This window comes from Tupaia chinensis, unplaced genomic scaffold (genome assembly GCF_000334495.1).
Source record: "Tupaia chinensis unplaced genomic scaffold, TupChi_1.0 Scaffold148488_1, whole genome shotgun sequence".
NCBI lineage: Eukaryota > Metazoa > Chordata > Mammalia > Scandentia > Tupaiidae > Tupaia > Tupaia belangeri.
In genome coordinates this window covers 589,010-614,575 of record NW_006208337.1, presented here as the reverse complement: position 1 = coordinate 614,575, position 25,566 = coordinate 589,010, and the positions used below count along the sequence as shown (strand labels likewise).

The window sequence follows — 25,566 nt, the reverse complement described above, 5'->3', positions numbered from 1 at the left end:
ACAGCATTGTTGAGACAGGGAGGTAGTGTTGTTGTATTTTGATCAACTCAACCGGGGAGAAATGTTAACATATTGAAGTGATCACCTTGTAAGCTAAATAATGTGATTGAATGTATTAAAAAATGTAAATAAAAATAAATAAATTTTTAAAATAAATTTTAAAGAATAATCAATGGGTCAACCAAATGTCTACATAGACCATGGAATGTTCTTCGATCAGGAAAAAGGAATGAAGTTCTGATATGTGCTGTGAAGTGAATGAATCTTGAAACACTATGTTAAGTGAAGTAAGTCAGAAACAATAAGGCAATTATGGTAGTGATTCCACTTGCATGAAATACCTGGAATAAGCACATTCATAGGAGCAGTTAATTAGAGGTTAATGAGAGTTGGGGGTAAGAAGAATTTATTGGTTAATGGGTACAGAGTTTCTGTTAGGGTGATAGAGAGTTTGGAAATGGTAGTAATGGTTGTCAGGTCTCAGAGAAGCTTTCCTTTTCAATGCACATAGTCTCAGTTTTATGGGTAAAAAATGTATATGTGTTTCTTACTGTTCATTGTAGTGGTTCTCAGGCAGTTGAAGCTCACTTGTGAAACTGTTCTGACTTTTGCATATGACACACCCTGCTATGGTTTGCTGTACTCTGGGTTTTGTGTGATATTCTGAGGTTTTTACAGTCCTTGTTGCCTTAATTTATTTCTTTGTGAAAATAAGTTGTGCCACTGAAGAGAAATTATGCTTCCTCCATAATATACAATTTTAATCTAAGAACATTCTTAATACTTTAATATTTTAAAGCATTGTCCTTTAACCAATCTTGCACATTTATCTATTATAACTGAGGTTTATTACATTTGAATCTAGACTTAGCTTAGTATTTGCTTCTATTTGGTAATAATCAAACCTAGGCTTTGTGATTTTTTAGTATATTTCTTGGTCTTATTTTACTGGTTCTTTTATGTTAGTAGTGTTAATTTCCCCTCATTTATGGTCATCATCATCCCAAATTTCTTTTATTGCCAGTCAGTGTGAATTCTTTTATTCTGAATTTCTTTATAAATTTTTGACTGAAATTGTTTAGGACATTTTGTGGATTTTAGAAAAACATGTTTTAATCCATTTGACTTATTTTCCCCTCTCCATTCAAATATTCAGTACACTATCCAAACACTGTAGTCTTTTCTTCATCTCTTGTACCAGCTCAATTTTTATTTCTACTCTTTATAATATGAAAAATATTCAACCCTTGAAACATCTTTTACATATGGGCCAGCAGGTATCTGGATCTCACACAGCCTACTGTGTAATTCAAGTCCTGGACTCCCTGGCTTGAAATTCACACAAGGTGTGTTTGTGCATGCCCAAAATCCCAAGAGGAGAATGGAGGAGAGAGGATTGTAGAATGGCCTCTCACTAGGGAGTGATTTCTCACTTTCTCTTGTTTCTGGCAAGTATATGCTATAGCCAAACTTAAAAAAAAAAAAAAAAAGAAAGAAAGAAAAAAGAAAAGAAACAAACAAAAACTTTACATATGAACAGTGTTTTCTTTTATTGAGGTGGCCTGTATTGTTGTGACCATTCCTAGAAGTCCTCATATCTTTTTTCTTAAAAATTATTTTATTTAACTTTTTTTTATTATTTTAATATTTCCAGAGAGAGAGGGAAAGTGAGAAAGCAAGCCTCCAGGTGGGACTCGAACCATGGTCAGCCATCTGGGAGTTCAGAGCCCTTAACCACCACGCCATCTGCTGGCTCCCCTTCTCATATCTTTTAAAGTATATTGTTACTTTTCTGCCTTTGGTGATTTTTAATTATCTGAACCTATTTGCGGATTATTATATTATTCACACAAAAGCTACTATAATGTTTTATCAGTTTTTTAAAAAATGTTTTCACCTCAACTAGAAATACAAAACTAGAAACCAAAACAGAATACCTGAGCTGTTTTTACTGATGTGATTCTTTAGTCTATCCTGAACCAGTTTATTCTTTCCATAGTTCTAAAAAAAATTAGCTTAAATAAAAATTGAATTGGGCCAGCCATAGTATGCTGGTTAAAGCAACTGGATCCCACATGGCCAACCACACAGTTTGAGTCCCAGACCTGGCAGCTTGAGAAACATGCCAGGCACTTGTGCATGTGTGCCCAAAAGGAGGGAGAAAAGGAAGAGGAGGGACCCATCGGGAGAAGGGTGCATTTTCTCTTTCTTTCTCTCTTTCTCTGGCAAGTGCTTGTACCCTCAGCCAAAATTAAAAAAAAAAAAAAAAAGTCACTTATTCTGACCCCTTTTGTCTTGGAAATTACCACTTCACCTTATGTTTCTAACTTTCTGTTTTCTGTGAAGTGATCCCTCGCACTTGAAGTTTGTGGATATTGACATTCTAGAATCAGAGTTGACTTTAACTGTGTATTTGGAAATTCATACATTTCTGATTAAAAATGGTATACCAAAGATTTCTTAATTTCCATAGTCTAAAAAAGCTTCAATTTTTCCTCAACAACTTTTAAATTGCAGTTAAATGATAGTTTAAAATGATTTGTTACAGGAGAGATACTGTTTTGAATTTTTTCTAGAATGGACTAATTCTTATAAAATTCAAAATAATGAATATCACTTATATAAAACAGTCTAAGTTACCCAATATTTCTCTTTTTTTTTTTTGAAGAGGTTTTTGCTGTAGGGCACATGCACTCTCCAGAAAGACAGAGAGACAGAAAGTGAGAATCATGCCATAATCCCATCTCCTCCGTTCTCCTCTCAGGATCTTGGGCACACACACACACGCCCAGCATGAGTTTAAGCCACTGGGTCTGGAACTCGAACCATGGTCGACTACATGGGAGTCCAGCAACATAGCCATTACACCAACTACTGGTCCCCCAATATTTCTCTTAAATGCTCTAACAGAAGATGTTGTTTCCACCTAGGAGACGAAATGGATCTCATTAGTGTAGCTGATCTAATCAAGCTTGTGTGACTTGTAAGCGACAAGGCTAGGACATGGATGCCTATCTTTAGACTCCACAGACTCTGCTGCTAGTCTGCACAGTTTACATGTAGAGAAAAATGTATGACAGTGTGTTGGATACTTCTAAAAAAGTGTATATTTACACTAGATGAGACATGGAAGAGTCTCTGTATAAGCAGTCAAGAGAAGAAAATTGTTCTTCTGGGCCCAGCAGTTAGCGTAATGGCTGTGTTGCTGGACTCCCACATAGTTGACCGCGGTTCAAGTCCCAGACCCAGTGGCTTAAACTCACGCCGGGCACGTGTGCGTATGTGCCCAAGATCCCAAGAGGAGAATGGAGGAGAAGGGATTGCGGCGTGGCCATCCCCCCTGGGGGGTGATTTTTCGCTTTCTATCTCTCCGTCTCTCTCTGTCTGGCGAGCGCACGCGCCCTATAGCAAAACCCTCTCCAAAAAAAAGAAAGAAAATTGTCTTCAAGTTCTCAGTTTTTTCCTGCAGTAATTGAGCAGTTGGCCTAAAGACTTAGGTGTGATTTTTGCCTTTTCTTCTGTCACATGAAGTGCAGTCTTTATTGTTAATTAGGAAATTAGAAAGTGAAGCTGTTCGCGTCACTAAGTTAGTGCCCCAAAATGCCATAGCTCTGGAGTCAGCCCTCTAGCACAGCAGTTAAGTGCTGTACAGAGGAGGCCAAATGCCACATGGATAACCCAGGGCTTGAGTCCCAAGTCCAGTGACTTGAAAAACTGACCAGGCACATGTAAATGTGCCTAGGATGCTGACAGGATGGAGAATTAAAAAGAATTGTAGTGTGACCAGGCCCCTCTGAGGGGTGCTTTCTCTTCCCCCTTTCTCTCTCTCTGTCTCTCCCTCTTGTCTGTGCATACACACTCTAGTGTGTATATATGTATATGTTGTAATATGTATATATGTATTTATGCTGTAGCTTTAATAATTTCAGAGCTTACCAGATATAAGGTAACACTGAGCAGGGACACATTCCTCCCAGGACTGGTGAAGCAGATTGGCTCCACAGAGAGGCTTTCTGTCATTTACACAAGTCCTGAGAATTGAATAGGTGTTTTGTCCATTGAAAATGGTGAGTTTAAGATGCATGTTAGGTATATGAGTAAAGTTAGATAAAGGTAGGTAGTCTTGTGTGTTTTTAGAGCAGTAATACTCAGAATATGGTTGTGGGACAAATAACATCAGCATTACCTTGGAACTTGTTTAGAATATAAAATAGGGGACTCTACTCCAGACCTCCTGAATCTGAAACTCTGAAGGTGAGGCACAGCAATCCATGTGAATAAGCCTTTGGTTCAAAATTTCTGTTCTAGAGTCATACTGGGAGATCCAAGACTAAAATTAAAAATTTAGGGTTTGCATGGGAAGAGTAATGCTGAGAAGCATGGAAATATATTTAGATTTATAATCAGGAGATACCTTATAACTTAGAAATGGTATATCCAGTTTTCTTTCAGTATACTATGCACTTCACTTGTTGAATAGTCATGTGCTGCACAGTGATGTTTTGGTCAGTGATAGACTGCACACCTGACAGTGGTCCCCTAAGATTGTAATGCAGTTGACAGATTGTCACCACTGACATCACTTGTGTGTTTGTGGTGATGCTGATGTAAACAAGCCTGCTGCACTGCCAGTCATAGAAAAACACAGGGTATATGACCTTTATATACAGTCCATACTCGGTGGTAATAAATACCCGTCTTACAGATTTATGTGTTTCCTATATCATACCGTATTTTTAATCATTATTTTAGTGTTCTACTTATTACATTTTTTTTACTTTAAAACAGTGTACCATGTTTCAGTGTACCATTTTACTGTACCAAAAGTAAACATATACCATGTTTACTGTACCAAAAGTTATAGTGAACTAAGGTTAACTTATTGTTTAAGAAAAGAAAATATTTTCTCTCTGTCTCTCTCTATATTTTTTTTTTGAAGAAATTTTTGGTATAGGGCATGTGCACTCCAGAGAGAGACAGAAAGTGAGAAATCACCCCCCCTCTCCCCAGGGAGAATGGTCACGCTGCAACCCTTTCTTCTCTTCTCCATTCTCGGGCCAGGATCTTGGGCATGTATGCACACACTTCTGGCATGAATTTCAAGCCACCAGGTCCAGGACTCAAATGAGAGTCAGCCATGTGAGAGTCCAGCGACATAACCACTGCACCATCTCCTGGCCCATGTTTTATTATGCTTGATTTAAAGTCGTATCCTTTTATTCATCATTGTCCTTCTACAAGATATGGAGATCAAAGATTGATATAGATTATCCTGATCCCATGTAAACCTAAGCTAATGTGCATATGGCTTAATTAAAAATATTGAAAAAGTTAAAAAATACTAGGGAGAAATGTTTCCTGTTTAAATATCCATTTCATAAGACAAATAATAATGTGATTGAATGTATGGAAGAAAATGAAATGAAAAAATAATAAAAGAATTTTTAAAAAGTTAAAAAATAAAAGCTTATAGAATAAAGATATATAGAAAGAAAATATTTTCATATAGCTATATAGTGTACTTGTATTTTAAGCTAGTGGTACTACATAAGTCAAAAAGTTAAAATTAAAAACTTTGTAAGGTAGAACCAGCCCCCATTGTGTAGTGTTAAGAGAGCCAAGATCCCACATGGCTGACTGCAGGTCCAGTTCTGGCCCCAGCAGCTGTCATGTGTGCATAACCCAAGATCCTGGCACGATGGAAAGATGGAAGAGGAAGAATTGTGAAATAACCACATAACCATATCCCATTGGGAGGGTGCTCTTCTTCTCTCTATCTCTCTCTGGCAAGTACACATGCCCTCTAACAATAAAAAAAAAGAGAGAGAGAAAAAGCTTATAAAGTTAAAAAAAGGTTACAATAAACTAAGGTTAATTTATTATTTAAGAAAGAAAATTATTTTTTGTACATTTGGAGTCACCTCAATGTATAGTGTTTATAAAATCTACAGAGTATGTAGTAAAGCCCTAGACCTTCACACTCACTCACACTCACTCATTCAACTGACCCAGAGACAATTTCAGGCCTGTAAGCCCCACTCATACCTATACAGGTATGCCATTTTTTATCTTTTATACCAATTTTTTAACTGTACCTTTTCTATATTTAAAAAAGTACTTAACTTTGTGTGATTACCATAGTCTTCACTACATGTCTGTAGCCTAGGATGTAGATGACTGCACCATCTAGTCTCAGTGAGTAGTAGACTGTGCCGTCTGGTTTGTGTGTGTGCACTCTGATATTTGCATGATGGCATGGTTCTCAGAAAGGGTTCCAGTGTTACGTGACACATGACTGCACAAATATGAAGGTGGTATTACAAGAGTCCTACATGTAGCAACAAGTAGGAATTTCAGAGTAACATAATGGAGTAGAACAAGTAAAATTGTTTACCCAGAAACCATATGTATAGGCAGCCCAACCATATCCTTGTGCTTTTTGGTGGGGAGGAGGAGTAATGGCTGTATCTTTTTTACCAGTACCCCTAGCAGTGAAGTTCATCCTCCGTCCAAGGAAGTAGCCTGGTATCTTAGAAAGAGAACAGACTGGCTTTAAAGCCAAGTGAGTTGCATTGTTTCATACTTGTTAATTGAACTCCACTAAAGATTGAGAAGTCATATGTAGCCCAGGGAATTTCTGTGAAGAGGACTATAGGAGAGTGTGGCCAAGGCAGTAGAGCCTGGCAGAATCCAGTGGACATTTGGATAGCAGAGAAGGTATGATGCAAACAAGAGTGTGAGCAGGAAATGGAAAAGTATTAATAGTATTTTCCACTACTGACCTACAATTCTTACCAATATTTAGGAGGGAAAAGATAGTGAGTTTTGAGGAAGTAATACTAGATAACACCAGGTTTTACTAAACAAAATGATAGAAATTTGAAATGACCAAGGGCCTGTTCCTAACAGTGACAGCAGCAGCACTAGCATTGATATCCTTGTCCAGGGAGCCCTTGCATACTGTGCATTGGTTCATTCATTTTATTCTCATAAGAAATCTATGGAACCAGCAGTTAACATAATGGCTATGTTGCTGAACTATGTAGTCGCCGCGGTTCAAGTCCTGGACCTGATGGCTTAAACTCATGCCGGGCGCGTGTGCGTTCGTGTCCAAGATCCTGAGAGGAGAATGGAGGAGAAGGGATTGCGGTGTGGCCATCCCCCCGTAGGGTAATTTCTCGTTTTCTGTCTCTCTGTCTCTCTCTGTCTTTATGGTAAGCACACACGCCCTATAGCAAAAACATCTCAAAACAAAAAGAAAGGAAGGAAGGAAGGAAGGAAGGAAGGAAGGAAGGAAGGAAGGAAGGAAGAAAGAAACCTATGCAGTATTAGAGCTGCTATAAGTATTCATGTTTTATAAAGACTGAGTCAGAGATTAAATTTGTCCACAGTCATTGGCAAAGCCAGGATATAGTTCTAAACATTTTTAGGTCCAGAACCTATATTTTTTCTCCTGCTTCTCATGTCCTTGAGCTGTGCATTACATACTCTTGTGCCTGAACACTTCCTGCCCAGAACTTTTAATTCTTCCAAGCCCTTATTCTAAATTCATACCATTCCCCAATGCCTATTTTAAAGTGGTTAAGGACTCCCACATGGGTGACCGCAGTTTGAATCCCAAACCTGGTAGCTTGTGCCCAAGATCCCAGGAGGAAAATGGAGAAGGGATTGCAGCGTGGCTATCCCCCCAGGGGTAATTTCCCACTTTACTTTTCACTGTCTCTCTGATGAACACACATGCCTATGGTAAAAATAATAAATAAATAAACAAACAAACAAACAAATAAATAAATAAATATTTTTAAAACCAGGGAACCAGGGCTCTGTTGTACAAAGTGTGAGGCATCTGTGTGAAAGGTTCTCTCAGCACAGCTTAGGTAGCACAGTTGGTAGCATATTGAACTACAGTACTGAAAGCCATGTGACCAGAGCAGATCTCCAGCCTGGTCGACCTGAAACACCCCTGGTCTGTGCAGCCCAAGCCACAGGAAGGAGGTCAAGGCATGATGAGACCCTATAGAGGGTCCTCACCACCACCCCTCACGCACATTCTCAATCATAAATGAATGAATGAAGTCACCCTCATTTATTTATATATCCAGTCCATTGTACCTGTCAGACACTGCTAGCACCTAAAAAATCAAGAATTAAAAAGAAACAGCTGCCATATTCTAGAAGTTCAAGACTTAGTTGTAGAGACACACTTTGAACATTCCAGTGTGGAAAGCATGGAAAGGAGCAACGTTTTCTAGGAGCTAGAAGGTTGACGGCCCTTCCCCAAACATTTATTTATTTCCAGGCAGTGGTACACCAGCCATCTATGGCCCTTCTCCAGGCTGTGTCCTAACAGGGGCATGGAGCCGGGGGGTGTGGGGGTATCTTCACTTCCAACTAATGGACCTAGAAATGAGTTTTAAGGTCTTCTCATGTCCCCTGACCTTGTGACTCTGTTATATGAAGGTGTGGTATGGTGTGTGTGTGTAAGTTTTGGTATAGGGCTTGTGCTCTCACTGGAGAGTGAAGAGAGAAAGAGGTAAGTGAGAAAGCACTCCCTTCCCCCTCCACCCACCCCAGGAGAGATGGCCATGCTGCAATCCCTTCTCCGTTATTTTCTTGGGATTTAGGGAATGCACACACACACAGATCCAGCCTGTTTCTAAAGCCACTGGATCTAAGACTTGAACTGCACAGTTGGCTATGTGGGCTCCATGCCACCAGCTGACCCTGCAGATGTGCTATTATATGAATTAATTCCACAACCATATAGGCGTAAGAAGTTACATCTGTCATTAAAATTACAACTTTTCCAATCTGATGAAGTTTGTGCTGAGTCATACTTTAAACCTCATTCAGATTCCCTAATTTTAAAAATATAATCCTTGTGGGACCAGCAGTTAGTGTAATGGCTATGTCGCTGGACTCCCATGTAATCAACCGCGGTTCAAGTCCCGGACCCGGCGGCTTAAACTCATGCCGGGCGCATGTGTGTGTGTGCCCAAGATCCCAAGAGGAGAACAGAGAAGGGATTGCAGCGTGACCATCCCCCCAGGAGGTGATTTCTCGCTTTCTATCTCTCTGTCTCTCTTTCTGGTGAGCGCACACACCCCAGAGCAAGAGACCTCTCCAAAAAAAAAAAAGGAAAAAAATATATAATCCTTGAGATGTGGTTAGACTAACTTTTCCCATGTAGTCATCTTTATGAAATAAAGGGACTCTGGGAATATGAAAAGATGGAACAAGATTTCAAAAAAGAGAAAGATTTTTGCTATAGGGCATGTGTGCTTACCAGAGACACAGAAAGCAAGAAATTACACACCAGGGGGTATGGCCATGCCACAATCCCTACTCCTCCGGTCTCCTCTTGGGATTTTAGGCACACATGCATATGCATCCAGTGTGAGTTTCAAGCTACCAGGTCTGGAACTAAAACCATGGATCAAGTATGTGGGAGTCCAGCAACATAACCATTACGCTGTCTGTTGGTCCCAGATCATCAACTTTTCTAGGTCATTCTCTTCTACTTCTGGCATCTTTGCATCACTGCCTTGTTTAATTTGTTCTTTCCCATGTCAAATATGATTGCTTGAAGGTTCTTCATTCTTATCTGCAGCATACTCAGCTACTTTTGGAATATTTTTTAAGTGCTACATGATTATTTATACTTGATTCTTTTCCATCATTTGATTGAACCTGTGGGCCTCTTGCTTTTATTCTTTCAAAAACTGGTCTGCTGAATGTTTCCTTCATGCCATGCTCTTAATTCCTTGATCTGTTGTCCACACTGAAAACATTGATATTCTAACCTCTTCACAAGGTAAGTATTATTCTTCCTGTAGTCCTGAAGATGGTCTTCCTGTCAAAGAGACTCCTATTGAAGCTCAGCAAGTTGCCCCTTTAAATGGTGTATGTCTGCTATCTGATACGATGTATGTTCTGCAGATTCACCTCATTCTCCATTTCTTTCCCAGACCCTTTCTGGCCTGCAGCTGGCTGCTGAGGTGGCCATAATTGACCTTTCTGGCCAGTCTGTTTTATGTGCATGTCCACCAAGAGCAGGCGGTCTGAATTGCTCTTCTCTAGACACACTGCCACCTGGGTGTGCTAGATCTGGACCTGCCGCTCGACCACCTCTTCCTGAAGCAGGATATGGAGGGAGGAGATGCTCTATTAGTTGAAGGCAAGAATGATAATTACCACGTACAGCACCACTAGCACAAGGAATTGAGGTGGCCAGTCTGCTGTTTGGCCCCCAAATCCACCAGAGGCCATGCTGCAGACAACTATGGGCAACAGCTCAGGCCTGGTTGCCAAGTTGCCTTGGGACTCTGTTCCAGAACTTGCTAAAGGAGGCATACTTACCCATTCATCAACTAGCCAGAGAAAAGGGGATTGCAGTCCACAAGTCCCTCTTGCCTCCCTCCTCAAATCAGGCCATAATGCCTATGGAGGCTCTGAACCAGACCCTGCACCCACTGAAGGGAATTAGGAAATCACAGCCTCCGAAACCCCCAGCCCAACACCTTGGGGTTGGGTTGGGGAAAGGGTAAGAATTGCTTTAAATTTATATATCCGTTAGGGGAAATTAGCATCTTCATTATATTGGGTCTTTCAATCCATGTATATGGTATGTCTCTTCATTTGTTAATATTTATTTCCATCAGTGTTTTGTGATTTCATTATACAAGTCTCAGATATATTTTGCTATATTCATATTGAAGTTTTTTGTTTGGTTTCACAATTTTAAATAATATTTTTAATTTTGACACCCATGCATTTATTGATAGGATATGTAAATAGACTGGGGACCAGCTGAATTCCACATGGCTGCCTGCCCAGTTTGACTCCCTGTGACTTGGGAAACATGCCAGGCACATATGCATGTGTGCCCAGAATCCAAGAAGATAATAGATTGTAATATAACCATCTTTCCTGTAGTGTGCTTTCTCTTTTCTTTCTCTCTGTCTCTCTGGTAAGCACATATTCCCTATAGCAAAACAAAAAAAGACAGTGAAGATATTGTGTAGAATTCATGTTAATTCTTTTCACTTTTAATAGAATTCTCCAATGAAAGTAAATGGACCTGGAGATATTTCTTTTGAGAGTTTTTAAATTATGAATTCATTTTCTTAATTGTTACAGAATATTCACATAACGTATTTCATTTGGGTGAGTCATGGCAATTTGTTCATTATCTAAGTTGTTAGACTGTACGTGTATAAAATTGTAGTAATTTCTTACTAGCTTTTTGGCACAGAAATCCTTTGTGTCATCGTTGATATTTATAATTTTTATCTTTGTCAGTCAGTCAACTCACTGATCATTTCAAAGAACTGACTGTTGCATTGCCTTTTCTCTGCTGTTTTTTTGTTTTGTTTTGTTTTCAATTTCATTGGCTTCTGCTCTTTATTTTTTGTTTTCTTGTACTTGCTTTAATTTATTTTGCTGTACTCTCATCTGGATTTTTTTTCTTTTTCTTTTTCTTTTTGTTCTTTTTTTGAGAGAGAGAGGTTTTTGCTATAGGGCGCATGCGCTTGCTGGAAAGACAGAGAGAGACAGAGAGACAGAAAGTGAGAAATCATCCCCAAGGGGGAATGGCTATGCCGCAATCCCTTCTCCTCTCGGGATCTTGGGCATGCATGCAAACGCGCCCGGTGTGAGTTTAAGCCACCACCGGATCCAGGACTGAAACCACAGTTGGCTACATGGGAGTCCAGCAACATAGCCATTATGCTAACTGTTGGTCCCTCTCATCTAGATGTTTGAAGTGAGAGCTTAGTTCTTATCTTTTTTTAACAAATCATGCTGATTGATGGTGTTGTGTTCTACATCCTTGCTAATATTCTCTTTAGTTCTCTCAAATGTTGAGAAAATGATGTTTAAGTCCCCCAATTTAATTATGGATTTGTCTGTTGTTCTTTTCAGTTAATGAGTTTCTGCTTCGTGTATTTTGAATCTATATTGTTTGATGCCTATTTATTATTGCTATGTCTTCTGGTGGACTGACCTTTTTATCATTATGTAATACCCTTCTCTGTATCTATAAATTTCTATGCTCTGAAACCTATTTTATCTGATAGTAATACACCTCCCCTATTATCTTCTTATTAATGATTACATAATGTATTCTCCCCATTCTTTTCCTTTTATTCTCTTTATAGCTCTATATTTCACTTTTATTTATTATGGAAAGCATATAGATGGGTTTTTTTTTTCAAGAGATTTTTACTGTAGGGCATGAATGCTTACCAGATAGACAGAGAGAGATAGACAGAAAGCGAGAAATCACCCTCCATGGGGGATGGTCATGCTGCAATCCCTTCTCCTCCATTCTCCTCTCGGGATTTTGGGCATGCATACACATGCACCTCATGTGAGTTTCAAGCTGCCAGATCTGGAACACAAACCACAGTCAACTATTTGGGAGGCCAGCAATGTAATCTGCTAGTTTCCAATGGATTACATTTTTTTTAACCTGTTTAGGCAGTCTGTATTTTTTATTTGGCTTATTTAGGTCATTTACACGTAATGTAGTTATCGATAGGTTAGGTCTTCAGTATACCTTTTTGCCCTTTGCTTTCTCTTTGTTCTCCCTGTGTTTTCATTTTCCTGACTTCATAAGGATTATGTAAATTTTTTTAGAATTTTGTTTTAGTTTTTTTATAATATTTTTGTGTACTCTCTCTCTTCATAGCTATTTTAGTGGTTGCTCTGGGCATTACATTATATGTACATAATCTATCACAGTCTATTGGGTCAACATTTTACCAGTTTGTGTTAAGTACATAAACCTTACCTCCCTTTATATCCTTTCACTCTCCCTGATTTTGTGTGTGTGTGTGGGGGGGGGGAGAGATTTTTGCTCTAGGGTGCATGCACTCACTGGAGAGAGACAAAGAGACAGAAAGCGAGAAATCACCCCCCAGAAAGGATAGCTATGTCACAATCCCTTCTCCTCCATTCTCCTCTCGGGATTTTGGGCACGCATGCACACACATCCAATGTGAATTTCAAACCACTGGGTCCGGGTCTACTGTATGGGAGTCCAGTGAGGTAACCATCACACCATCTGCTGGTTCCTTACTCTCCCTATTTATAATATGGTTTTCTTTAATACTTTCTCTGCATACACATAGAGCCACATAAGACAGTGTAATAATTTTTGCTCCAACCTCCATATATTATTTTCAAAACTCATGAGGCATAGGACAGCCTATTGTATTTACCAATATTATTTTACGTCTATCTTTCCATTTATATTTCTTCTTTCCCACAGGTTCTGAGGCTCTGTTCTTCCCCCTCTTCCCCAGTCTGCTTTTCCTTTTATGTTTATGTTGGATAATTTCTATTATTTTTATCTTCAAGTTTATTGATTATTTTGTCTTCTCCATTCTGCTATTGAAACTATCCACTGAATTGTTTTTACGTATTTTTTTAAATTCTGAAACTTAACTGTTTGTGAAACATTCTATTTCTTTGCCAAGATTATTTTTTTCATTTATCTCAAGGGCATTCATATCATTTTTATAAAGGTTGCTTTAGAGCCTCTTTCAGATAATTCTAACATTTGTGCACTGGTTATCTATTGTCCTTTCATCGTTTATCATTCATGTTGAAATTTTTTCCTGTTCACAGTATAAGTGATTTTTAAATAGGAACCTAGACACTTCTAAATGTTATGAGACCTTGAATGTTACTTAAACCTGTTTTAGGTGACTTTATCTAACATTGCTGTGGTAAGAGAAGGCTGAGATGCAGATGGGGAGTTTATTACTGCCAGGTAGAGGTAGAGGTTCAGGTCTCCACTCCACACCTGAGAGGAGGAGGAAGGCGTATAATTCCAATCCTCTACTAGGCCTCAGCTGGTACCACTCAAGGGACAGGATGTCTATCTAGTCCCTTCTCCCTTCCTGGCTTCCACTGATCGCACTGGAGAGTGGGAGGGTAGAGGGTAGTGGTGAAAGCCCTAACTCTCCTGTAGGCTTCCTCTGGCACCACCCCAGAGGACTTGGGAGGGGCGCTGGTTACTACCGTGGAGTGGAGGTGTGAGGATGTGCTCATTACAAGCCCCAACTCCCAGCACCACTTGTTCTCACACCACCCCTATTTCAGGGATGAGGTTGGAGGTCCTGGCTCTCCTTTCAACCTTTGCTGGCATGCATAGGTTGACTTCATAAGGATTATGTAAATATTTTTGGAATTTTGTTTTAGTTTATAATATTTTTGTGTATTCTCTCTCTTCATAGCTATTTTAGTGGTTGCTCTGGGCATTACATTATATGTACATAATCTATCACAGTCTATTGGGTCAACATGGTTTTTCTGTGGTGTTTACCTGCAGTAGAGCAGTTATTATCTGAAAGTTTCTGCCTCACTAAGCTGCCCTTTCCCATGTCCTCAAGTGGGCTTTTGTGGGGACTAATTTGTCTATACTGACTGTTTCTAGGGTGCTGGTGCCTTTTAGTTCCAGGTCTGAGATAAGAGTCAGAAAGAAAACCCAGGGACTTTCACTGTGTCATTCCTGAGGTCTCTAGGTCCTGGCTGATCTGCCTTCTTGTCTCCACCCTGCAGTGTGGACTTGAGTCTATGTTACACTCGATGCCAGGTACTTTAGTTGTACTTAAAGAGAGCAGTAAGAAAGAACATGCCTCCTTCATCCTCCCAAAACAGAAGTCATAATTTTCTTGACATTAAAGAGTACTCCTTGTTTTGTGGAATGGGCATCAGATGAAGATGTTTTCTCATAGCAGAGGGCTAAGAGGAACATTTTGTCTGCTATAGTCCCGGACCTCTTGTCTACTTAAATGTGAGGCATTCAGTGACCATAGTCAGTTTGATCGCAAGGGTAGAAATAACATTTAATTCACTGGACACTTCTTATAGCCTCTGCTCATCTCTGTATTTGTCCCTGAGGGCCCTTCAGGCTTTTGTCTTCCAGATGGGGAAAACCTGAGGGAGCTCAAGCTCAGGACTCAGATGCTTGTTCCATCCCCTCCTGATACAGGACTTTCACCAGAAAAGGGAAGTCAGATCCACAGACAATCATGCTTTGGCTGTCCCTCCACAGGCTCGTGGGCCTAACTTGTCTCTCACAGCAAATCATTGCTGTGCATTCCTGATTTAGCAAGAATGTGAGGAGCATCTGACATGCAAATAAACTGTTGAATTTCTTCCTCCTTTCTAGGCAAAAACTCATTATTCCAAATAGAAGTTGCCCTGTTATTCTGAACACCTACTTTTGTCAGAAAGTTGTGGCCAAAGAAGATTCAGAAACAACTCATAAAGCACACTGTCTGGACATAGTCCTGCCGAGAAGAAGCATCAGTTTGGCCCAGATTTTTACAATTAAGGGTCTAACAAATAATTCATCTAAAAACCAGGTGAAGTCTTTTTGGGTTTGAAGCATTGTATGTGATAATGTTGGTGACTGGATTTCAAAGGGCTTTGGCAGCACAAGTGAAAGTGTTCACCCTTCCTTTCCACAGGGGCACAAACGTGTATGCTGACCAGCTCATAGTGTGGCTGAAAGAATTACTGTTTACTTTAGTTGTGGTCATTCTATCATATTTCATCTTTCAAAATGAGTATTGTTTGTCCCTATTTTAGTACGTTAAAGTACATGAAAATTTGTGTTTCCTGTTCTAATTGTATAATTGTCTAAGAATTTTATTTTATTATCTAGGAATTTTACACTCTCCCTTATATATTAAAGAGAAAGCTTCAGGGTCAGCAGGTGACATGATGGTTGAGGTGCTGGACTCCCACATGACTGACCACAGTTCGAATCCTGGACATGCTATCTTACTTTCTCACTTTCTCTCTCTGTGAGTGCACATGCCCTGCAGCAAATTTAAAAACTAATAATGATACGATCATTACATCACTGAACTCCCATGTAATCAACCACAGTTCTAGTCCTTTCCCTGACAGCTTAAAATTCACACCAGGCACATGTGCATGTGTCCCCAAGATGCAGAGAGGAGACTGGAGAAAGAGATTGTGACCTGGCCATCTCCCCAGGGGGTGATTTCTTGGTGTCTCTCTCTGTCTCTCTGGCAAGTGTACATGCTCTATAGCAAAAATCTCTAAAAATAATATGATGATGATAAATAATTCTTTTTAAAAAGCTTATTTTCCACAATATCCTTATCACTTGGATTAAAAAGGAAAAAAGCTAAATAAGCTTGAGGTTATATGCTGGAAATTGTTTTTCAGAATTATATTGGTCCTGGGACCAGCAGTTAGTGTAATGGCTATGTTGCTGGACTCCCATGTAGTCAACCACGGTTTGAGTCCTGGACTCGGTGGCTTAAACTCATGCCGGGCACGTTGCATGCATGCTCAAGATCCCGAGAGGAGAATGGAGGAGAAGGGATTGCGGTGTGGCCATCCCCCCTAGGGGGTGATTTCTCGCTTTCTGTCTCTCTGTCTCTCTCTGTCTTTCTGGCGAGCGCACGCGCCCCATAGCAAAAACCTCTCAAAAAAAGAACAAAAAAAAGATAATTATATTGGTCCTGAACCATGTTCGTCTGCCCAGATGGATTTAGGAAGCCACTAAATTAAATCACAGTGGACATGAGGTGTGTCCCTGGGCATCTGGGTATCTGTGCGGCTTCTGTGCATTGACTTCAAAGTTGCTGGGTTTCCTTGGTCATCCCTGAATGGAATGCTGAGACTGCCAGGTGGAGGGAGGGGAAATAACAGGAAAGTAGACAAATTTTCACCTATTTTGTTCCATACAATCAAGCAAAAATCTGTTTGTGACTATCAAAAAAAAAATTGTGTAGAGGGGATTGACTATATGAAAAGGAGGGTTCTCTAATCAGTTTAATTTTAGCAGATTTTAAAACATGGCTCAAAGTGCATTGTTGCTGTAGCATATAAACAACTATGTGATATTAAGGAAATGAGATGTGTTTTGTCTCAATGTGACAATGTGAGTGACAGTGAAGCTTCAGGATAGCATAGTAGTTATCAGCACAAACTTTGGAGCCACACATACTAACTCACATCCTGCCTAAGTCACTTCTTGCTGGGTGACCTAGGGCAAGGCTGACAGTCTCTTTGTCTCAGTTTTCTTATCTGTAAAATGGGGATGATATCATCTACCTCCTTGGAAGGCTGTGAGGATAAGTATTTCCAAGGCCTGGATGTAGGAGCAATTTAGAGTGATCTCCTAAGGTAAAAGCTGTTGGGAAAATATGAGTGTGAAGTGATTGGCCCAGTAGATTCATGTATATGCACTTACTAAAATGACTCATTTGTATAAATTCCAGTCCTTCTTTTTGTTTATTTGTTTAAAGACTGAGTTTCACTGTGTTGCCTCAGCTATCCTCAAATAGTCCTTCTGTCTCACCCTTCTGCATCCCTGGGATGACAGGCATATGCCACAGTCCCCAGCTTTTCATTTAATTTTTTAGTTTATCCTATTGGAATTGTTACCTTAGAAGATAAAGATTTCTTCCATTATCAAAAGGTATTTTAATAGCAGGATTTCCGAATGTCTGTGATTCTGTTGGTAGGAAACACTGTATTGTGGTCCATGCACTCTCACCTTCCTTCCCCAGCAGTGCTGGTTACCTGGCAGACACAGAGGCCCCTCCATGCTTCCCTCTGTTTTTGTCTTTATCATTCCTCCAATGAGTGCAGACACTAAGAATGCCATTATTTGACATAAAACATGCTGTCGTAAGGCAAACTGAAACTCTTCCCTTTGGTGTCTTATCCAGGGCGTGTGTAGTGGTCTGGCCACCACAGGGACAAGCTGGACCCACAGGCACAAAGAAGCGAATCAGCACCTTCCAGCTGGTGCTGCCCTGAGAGATTCTCTCCTGGACGTGGTGGAAAACCAGGGAGCTACCACATGGTCAGGAGTTGGGGTCCAAGTGGTAGTGCAGAGAGTTTACTCCCTTCTTGGCAGAGACAGTACCAGAAATCAACAAGGGAGCAGCTTGGGACACACAGACCTACCTGGAGCTCGGTGAGTGGCAATACACTGGTGTGGGTGGAGAAAGTCACTCAGACAGTTGCTCAAGAAAAGGGAAGCTCTTTCCAGAGGAGCTTCTTTGCTGTGTTACCATAAACATGGGTTATTTTATCTGTCTTTTTCATGCATCAGAATTTGGGACACATGAGACGACAGTTAATTTTATCTATTTATTTATTTATTTATATAAAAAATCCTAATGAAATTAAATGAATGTGTTGCATTTATTTTAACGGTCCATGTTACTGAAAGTAGAACAGAGACAAGACATACAGGTATTGTTCTGGAAAAGCCAGGACATGTGGTTACCATACCTAGAAAGATCTCTTTAGCATCAAGTTTCATGTCTTAAAAGCCTGGTAAGTGATGGCAGTTAGTCAGCCTGTGGCTTCCCAAAAGCTGTGTGTCACAGACCTCGTGCATCGGTGCAACCTAGCAGAACCTCTGCAGTGTGATGCTGTGTGTTGGCACTGTCCAGCACAAGAGCCCCTGGCATAGGCAGCTATGTTGAGTATGATGAAGCAATTCTTCTAGTCTGTTCTGTTGCTAACAGAAAATACCTAAAACTAGGTGATTTATAAGACCAGAGGTTTATGCAGTGCATGGTTGGGAGTGATGACCTTAATCTTAATGTCTTCCTAGGCCCTACCATTCCACACTGTAGGTAGATTAAGTTTTCATCCCATCATACCCAAATCTTAAACCACAGCAGGAACTACATTTTACAATGTATTTTTAAAATTTATTTTATTTATTTATTATTATTATTTCTTTTTATTTCTATTTCTTTTATATATTCAATCACATTATTTAACTTACAAAGTGAATATTCCAACATGTGTACATGTCTCACCAGCCCAGTTTAACTTCATTTAAGTGACCCCCTGTGGCCAGTAGCAGTTGTGATGGATTGTGCAGTTAGATGGCAGGTCCAGCAAGAGCCAAGGCCATGGTTCAAAGCACTGCACTCAGATGAGCCATGGGAGGAATACCCTCTTTTCTACTTAGCTTTAGACTGTTGTTGGTTTGGCGGAGTTTTTCCCAAATCACTATAAACATATCATTGACTGAGGAGTTTATTTATTTCAGAGCCTTGGTATAGCCTTTTGAGGTTTTCTTTCTGGAGATGTGAAACTGCCCTCCAGGCAATAAAGTGGATTTTCAGTAAAATAAAAATTTAAAATATAGATGCCACTTCATCTAATCATTCTTTGTATTTTCTCTTAAGAAAATAGCACAGACTGCAAAATCAGAAAGGAACAATGCTCCCATTCTTAGGTGTCTTCCAGTGCCATTCAAAGGGAGCAACAGGAAACACTTGGTTAATTATGAGTCATTGTAATCTGAATGACACTGTACTTAAAAAAAAAAAAAAGAAAAAAAGAAAACACACACAAACCATGAATGTCAAAGAGTCCCCTTCAGGTCTAGAGTGAGAGAATACTTCTTTTGGAATTACAGGAAAAAAATTATTTTTCTTTTGTTTGGATCATATAGTATGTTTGGACTCTATTAGATCAGCTTTAAGGTCTTTAACTTAGCTTGAAGTTGCAGGCCAGCTTGTACCCTTGGACTTAAATCTGTGGTAAACTTAAATAGAGTGATCTGGGACAGTTCTAGATTAGGCATAGATTTTTGTTTTGCACTTTCTTATTGCTTGGCTCTTTTTCTGGCACAGGCCCAGTTAGGCTTTAGAGAAGGGAATGCCAGTTAGCAGGGCAGTGAGGAACTTGGTCAGGCTCTAGCCCAGCCCCATGACCACACAGAAGCAGTAGGCACTGTCCACCCTGATGAGAAGGTACAGTGAATCTGACAGTGCAGCTGCTTCCTCATGAGCAATCACAGTGATCATGACCTAAGACTGACCCTTCTGGTCCTTCGATACTAATGCTTGTTCTACTTGTTGAGCAAAGAGAAGAAATTGGAAGCTAAAGTCTGGTGAATTTCTGCCTGTCGTCAGCACCTTTGAATGCTTTGGATTTATGCCTTGGAACTGTGGCATATTCCAAGAGGAAACACTGGTGGTAGATTCAAAGGAGGCTAGGCACAAACTTGAGAAACAAGAAAACAATACTTCTTTACTCAGATGTAATGAATATGCATTCTGATGTTTATTTCTTATTGTAGCACACATGCAGTTGTACAATATGAGGAAAGATGATACCCATTTTGCAGATGAGTAAACTGAGCTTCAGTTTGCTGATAACTGTACGGATGGGCAAAAAGAAATAGATAATGGACTAAAGAATCCCAAAATGCTAGGGCTGTAGAGAGGGTTGATGTCCAAAGAAAAGGGAGGAAAATGAGTTGAAACAGACTGTGGATGAAGGTAACCCAGGACACAGAAGCAGCACTGGAGCTGTGCTCTAGGGAGGCTGTGTGGGCTGTGTGAAAAATTAATTTCTGAACCAGAGCTGCAATGTTTAGCCTTGGGTTTGAGGACAGGACTGCCGAGATGTCTTTGAGGACAAGAAGATCTGATCATGAAGGTCTAGCCCATTTGCTGTGATAAAGGCCAAACTCTCCAGTTTATAAATCAAATTAATATAGATATAAAATTGTACCTTACCCTCTACAAATTATTTGCTAATTATTTCTCCCAGAGAAAGCAAATGTTTTACTGTATCTGCCTTGGAGACTATACTCATTAATATGGAGTTTTAAGCATGTGCATTATAGCACATATATGAGAGAGAACGTCATGAGAGAGAAAGGATTTCTTCCCTTCCTGCTTGTTGTTTCCACCTTCAGTTTCTTCAGTTTCCTGTCATAGATAACCTGTATTGTTCACCTTGTGCAGACTCTCCCTGCAGCAGCCACAGGAGGAGGAATTCTGCCTGAGCAGTGACCCCCTACTGCAGGGAGCTCTGAAGCAGACCTCTCTGGTACAGAGCAGCTTTGCTCCAACACTTGCCATAGTGTGTTTTACCCCAAAGATCTTTCTGTCAGTGGTCTTAAAGACAACCTTAATCGGTATGTGTTTTCTATAAAGTGCTGGAAATTACCAAATGAAAAAAAAAATTAAGTCTTGTGGAAAAAGACTACTGTGCCTCATGGTAGACTATTCTGCCCCAGTAACCCCCCACTTCCCACCCAGAGCAAGTTGGGTTAAGTCTCCATGAAAGCCTCAGCAAGTTTCTCTCTGACTTTACTTAGCACGTGGGTCATAAACTGTTCCCAGTTCCCTGGCAGTATTCCTGTTCCGAGGTCAGTGAGAGATTATCTTCTGATGGCAAACAGCCCAGTGGGGACAACTTTGAAATTAGAGGAAATTTATTTGAAGCCAACCAGTCCCGTTCAGGTCACATAGGTTCATCAGAAAGCTTATATCCTCTGAGCTGTGAAACATTATTAGGAAGGTACTTTACATTTTGGGACCAACTGTTAGTGTAATGGCTATGTCGCTGGACCCCCATGTAGTCGACCGCGGTTCGCGTCCCAGACCCAGTGGCTTAAAACTCATGCCGGGTGCGTGTGCATGCATGCCCAAGATCCCAAGAGGAGAATGGAGGAGAAGGGATTGCAGCATGGCCATCCTCCCTGGGGGGTGATTTCTCGCTTTCTGTCTCTCTGTCTCTCTCTGTCTGTCTGGCGAGCGCATGCTCGCCCTATAGCAAAAACCTCTCCAAAAAAGAAAAAAGAAATGTACTTTACATTTCAGAAATATAGTATGTATAAGTCTCACGCCTATTCTTTCAGAAGACTCCCTTTAACTCAAGCTATAAATGAAAACATTTCCATGAGACTTTTCACAGAGTAACCAACAAAAGTTTTATAAATCACTAAAATCAAAAGTAACAAAATACCCATGCAGCAAACAGCTTTTTCTAGATCCATTGCATGTTGAGTGATTATTAAGTAAACACATGACTAATAAAATCATAGCTTTTTGTAGCAGAAAGGAAGCACTGGTCTTGGAGGTAATTTATACCAGAAACTGAGGCAGAGAGCAAGCCAGTGACTCCCTCTGGGCTCCTGACACCCTGGTGGAGCAGGTCTAGACCATGCCACCTCACTCCCAGCCCAGGGAATTTCCATTAGACATCCATCCTTTCTCTCTTCTTTTCTCCTTGAGATATTTAATTTAGGGACCAGTAATATAATTATATACCTTAAAGAGGTACATTTCTTGTCTGTCATTGCAAAAGTATTTAAAATAAGTTGGTCTCTTATGAGAGTATTTAATTTGCAGAACTTTCTAACTAGTTTTGTCTTCAGATAATAAGCTGAAAGATAGAACTTTCCAGTTTAGGGATCAACAGATGGAGAAATGGTTACGTCACTGGACTCCCACGTAATTGACCCCTGTTTGAGTCCTGGCCCTAGTGGTTTAAAACTCACGCCAGACTCATTTGTGTGCATGCCCAAGATCCTAAAAGGAGAATGGAGAAGGGGTCGCAGCGTGGCCATCACCCCTGGAGGGTGATTTCTCGCTTTCTGTCTCTTTCTGTCTCTCTAGCAAGTGCATATATCCTATAGCAAAAGTCTTTCTTACAAAAAAAAGAACTTTCCAGTTTAACAGCTTCATAGGTTCCTGCATTATAGTTTTATGGAAGTTCATTGAGCTGAACTCAGTAGGAAAAGCACTTTTTTCTTTTTTCATATCTTGATGTTTTATTTTCACTTTTTTGCCTTTAGTTTCTCTATAAAACTCAAGTTTTTAGATTACTAAAATCAAAGGTAACAAAATATCAAAATAGAAAACCCTCCTTAACCACTATGTTTTTAAAATTTTCAATCTCCTCACTAAGAAAAAATAAAATCCATCACATTTCACACCAGGTCTGGGGGCTGCAGTGGTCAATGAAACCAGCCATGACTGGTGCCCATGAAGCACAGTCTAGTGGGAGCTCCATGCAGAATACTGAAACAAAAGCATTACTAATGCAAGTTGTGATGGGTGGTCTGATAAGAAAAAAGTAGAGCACAATGGAAAAGAGACAGAATTTAGAGAATTCAAGGGTAGCTGTTCTAAGGCAGAACTAGTTAAGTTGACATCTGAAAGGTAATTAGGTGTTGGTGAGGTAAAGAGCAGGTGAAAGAGAATCTCATGTAAAAGAGAAAACCTTTGCACGCTCTTACGCAAGGGTAGCAGCAGTAGCGGCCTGGATGCATGGACAGCAGGCCAATGGACTGGCAGTCTGGCCACATCCTCGAAGACCATGGGCAGGAGGTCTTTGCCAGGGCTGCCCACTAACTCAAGAAAAAACTTTCCCTATTTCAAAGACAGCTTTAGCTATCAGATGGAAACCATCTGGGGAGCCAGATATAGGGGGGACAGAGTCCCCATGAAAGCAGAGAGAGCCTGGAGGTGGCCATTGTGGTAGTCAGATCGGAGATGGCTGGCTGGGCTGTCTCTTGTGGCCCTCCTGAAGATGGAAAGAAGATTCTCGTTCTCAGTGTTGTGTCAGTTTATGGCAAAGGGCTGGTATAAATCCAGTAAGCAGGATTCTCACATCAATTACTTGGAATTAAGTGCCGTTAACTGAGATGAGAAAATCTAGAATGAGAACAAGTTTGGAGGGAAGCTTGAAAATTCAATTTGGGGCCAGTTTAGTTTGAGATTCTAAGAGATGTCTGGTGAGAAACTGGATGTGCAAATCTTACATTTTAAGGAGTTGATTGATTGATTGATTGTAAATACATTTCTCAGAAATAGCCAATGTCATTGTTTACTCTCTTTTGGTGTTTTTTTTGTTTTTTCTGTCATGGTTTCAGTAACAGAAACCATGACCATTTTTGTTTTAATATTCATTTACTGTATATTATTATAGCATACTAAATGAATTTTCCTATCTGAATACAATGAAAGATAATACCATACCTATTAAAGATAATACCATACCTATTATCTTCAACAGATAATTTTCCATTTTGTGTTTAACTGTTTTCTTTCCCGTTTCCCCCCTTGATTTTCACACACCGCCATTTCTCATCATCCTCCCACACTGTCTCTGGTGTCTACATTTGCTTTCTGTGCCTTTTTATTGTCCAGTATTTTAGTCTCTGCCATAGAGTATAGATATTCGGTATATACTGAGTGGGGACACACAGTGCCTCTCTCATTTTCTGACTTGTTCACTTAGCAGTAAATCTTCCATGTTTGTCCACTTTCTATCAAATGCCAGGGTCTCGTTGCTTTTTAAGGCTGAGTAGTATCCTGTAGTGTTTATGTTCCCTGTTCTTTCAGTTCATTCATCTGTTTGTAGACATTTGGGTTGGTCCCATGTCTTAGCAATCATGAATAATGCTGCAGTAAATATGGATGTGCACATGTTTTTCTGACTGAGCATTTTCCTATCCTTTAGGTAGATACCTAGGAGTGGAACTGCCAGATCATATGATAGTTCTATTTATAGGTCTTTGAGGACCCTCCATATTGTTCTCCACAGTGGCTGTACTAATTTACATTCCCACCAACAGTGTAGGAGAGTTTCCTTTTCACTATAGCCTCTCCAGCACTTCTCATTCTTTATCTTTTTAATCTTAGCCATTCTGACTGGAATAGGGTATCTCATCGTAGTTTTGATTTTCATCTCTCTTATGATAAGAGATGTTGAGCATTTTTTAATATGCTTTTTGACTTTTCATATGTCTTCCTTAGAGAAGTTTGTTCAGCTTATTTGCCCAACCCAATTTTAATTGGGTTGATCTTTTTTTTTTCAGGCATGTTGCTTGAGTTCCCTGTGTATCCTAGTTTTCAGTCCCTTGTCTGAGGCATAGCATGCAGATATACTCTCCTATTCTGAGGGTTGTGGATTTTAGATTGGAGATAAATATATGGTGGTTAGTGTGTATATTTCAGTGTGTATATTTCTGTTTACTTTCATTTTATTGCAAAATTCGGCTGGTTGTATTTGTCCATGGTGCTGAGTTCCAGAGTCAATAGCAGTCATACAGAGAAATATCAGACATCCCCCCTCACCAGTACCAGCCCTCCTATCCAGGGCTGAGCCCTGACCCCTGCATCCCTCTAGAGAATGTCTTGAGTCAGGGCCAAGAAGGAGACCACTTAGAAATATTAGGTGGTCTGAAAAGCCATGACATTTTTTTCTGTGCAAAAATGTATCATGTCTTTTTCAAAAACCCAATAATAGCAACAAAGGAAAGTTGAAATGCTGCCTTTGGACTCTAAGCTCTAAGGCCCTCTTTTGTTAGAGTCAACCCAGGAGGCCAAGGAATCCAGGCTGGCAGCACAAGAGGTTACTTGTGTGGAGGGCAGCCACATGCAGTCCTGTGAGGAAGCTCCCTAAAGCCATCCCTGAACTCTGTGCCCTGGATTTGGCTAGGAGATCCTGAGTGAATTAGGAGGAGGAGGTAAGATAAAGGGAAGTGGCCAGATGGATGCTAGCTCCACAGAGAGCAGAATAGAAGGCAGGCAGGAGGGATGCATTATGCCTGAGAATGTCCACATTTCAGTAGACCAGAGCCACAGCAAAGGAATTCCTTCTCTTATTTCCAGATGGTGCATATAGACACCATTAAAAAGAAAAAAAAAAAAAAAAAACCGTATTGCAGTAGAGGCATGCTACTTAATGACAACAACAAAAGATCTGGATTCAGTGCTAACTCTGACTCAGCAG

The 25,566-nt window shown here is 40.1% G+C and overlaps 1 protein-coding gene and 1 pseudogene across 6 annotated transcripts in view; one reads left to right on the top strand and one right to left on the bottom strand.

The window, feature by feature from the left end:
* Nucleotides 1-25,566, top strand: part of SPIDR (scaffold protein involved in DNA repair) — a 532,009-nt gene that overhangs the window by 329,028 nt on the left and 177,415 nt on the right. For all 6 annotated transcript variants that reach the window (XM_006170451.2, XM_006170450.3, XM_006170449.3 and 3 more), the window contains 2 exons: nt 15,182-15,377; nt 17,727-17,977. In XM_006170451.2, the coding sequence (XP_006170513.1) occupies nt 15,182-15,377; nt 17,727-17,977 (447 nt within the window). The remainder of the gene's footprint in view (nt 1-15,181; nt 15,378-17,726; nt 17,978-25,566) is intronic.
* Nucleotides 9,468-10,353, bottom strand: LOC102500603 (protein CASC4 pseudogene; annotated as a pseudogene).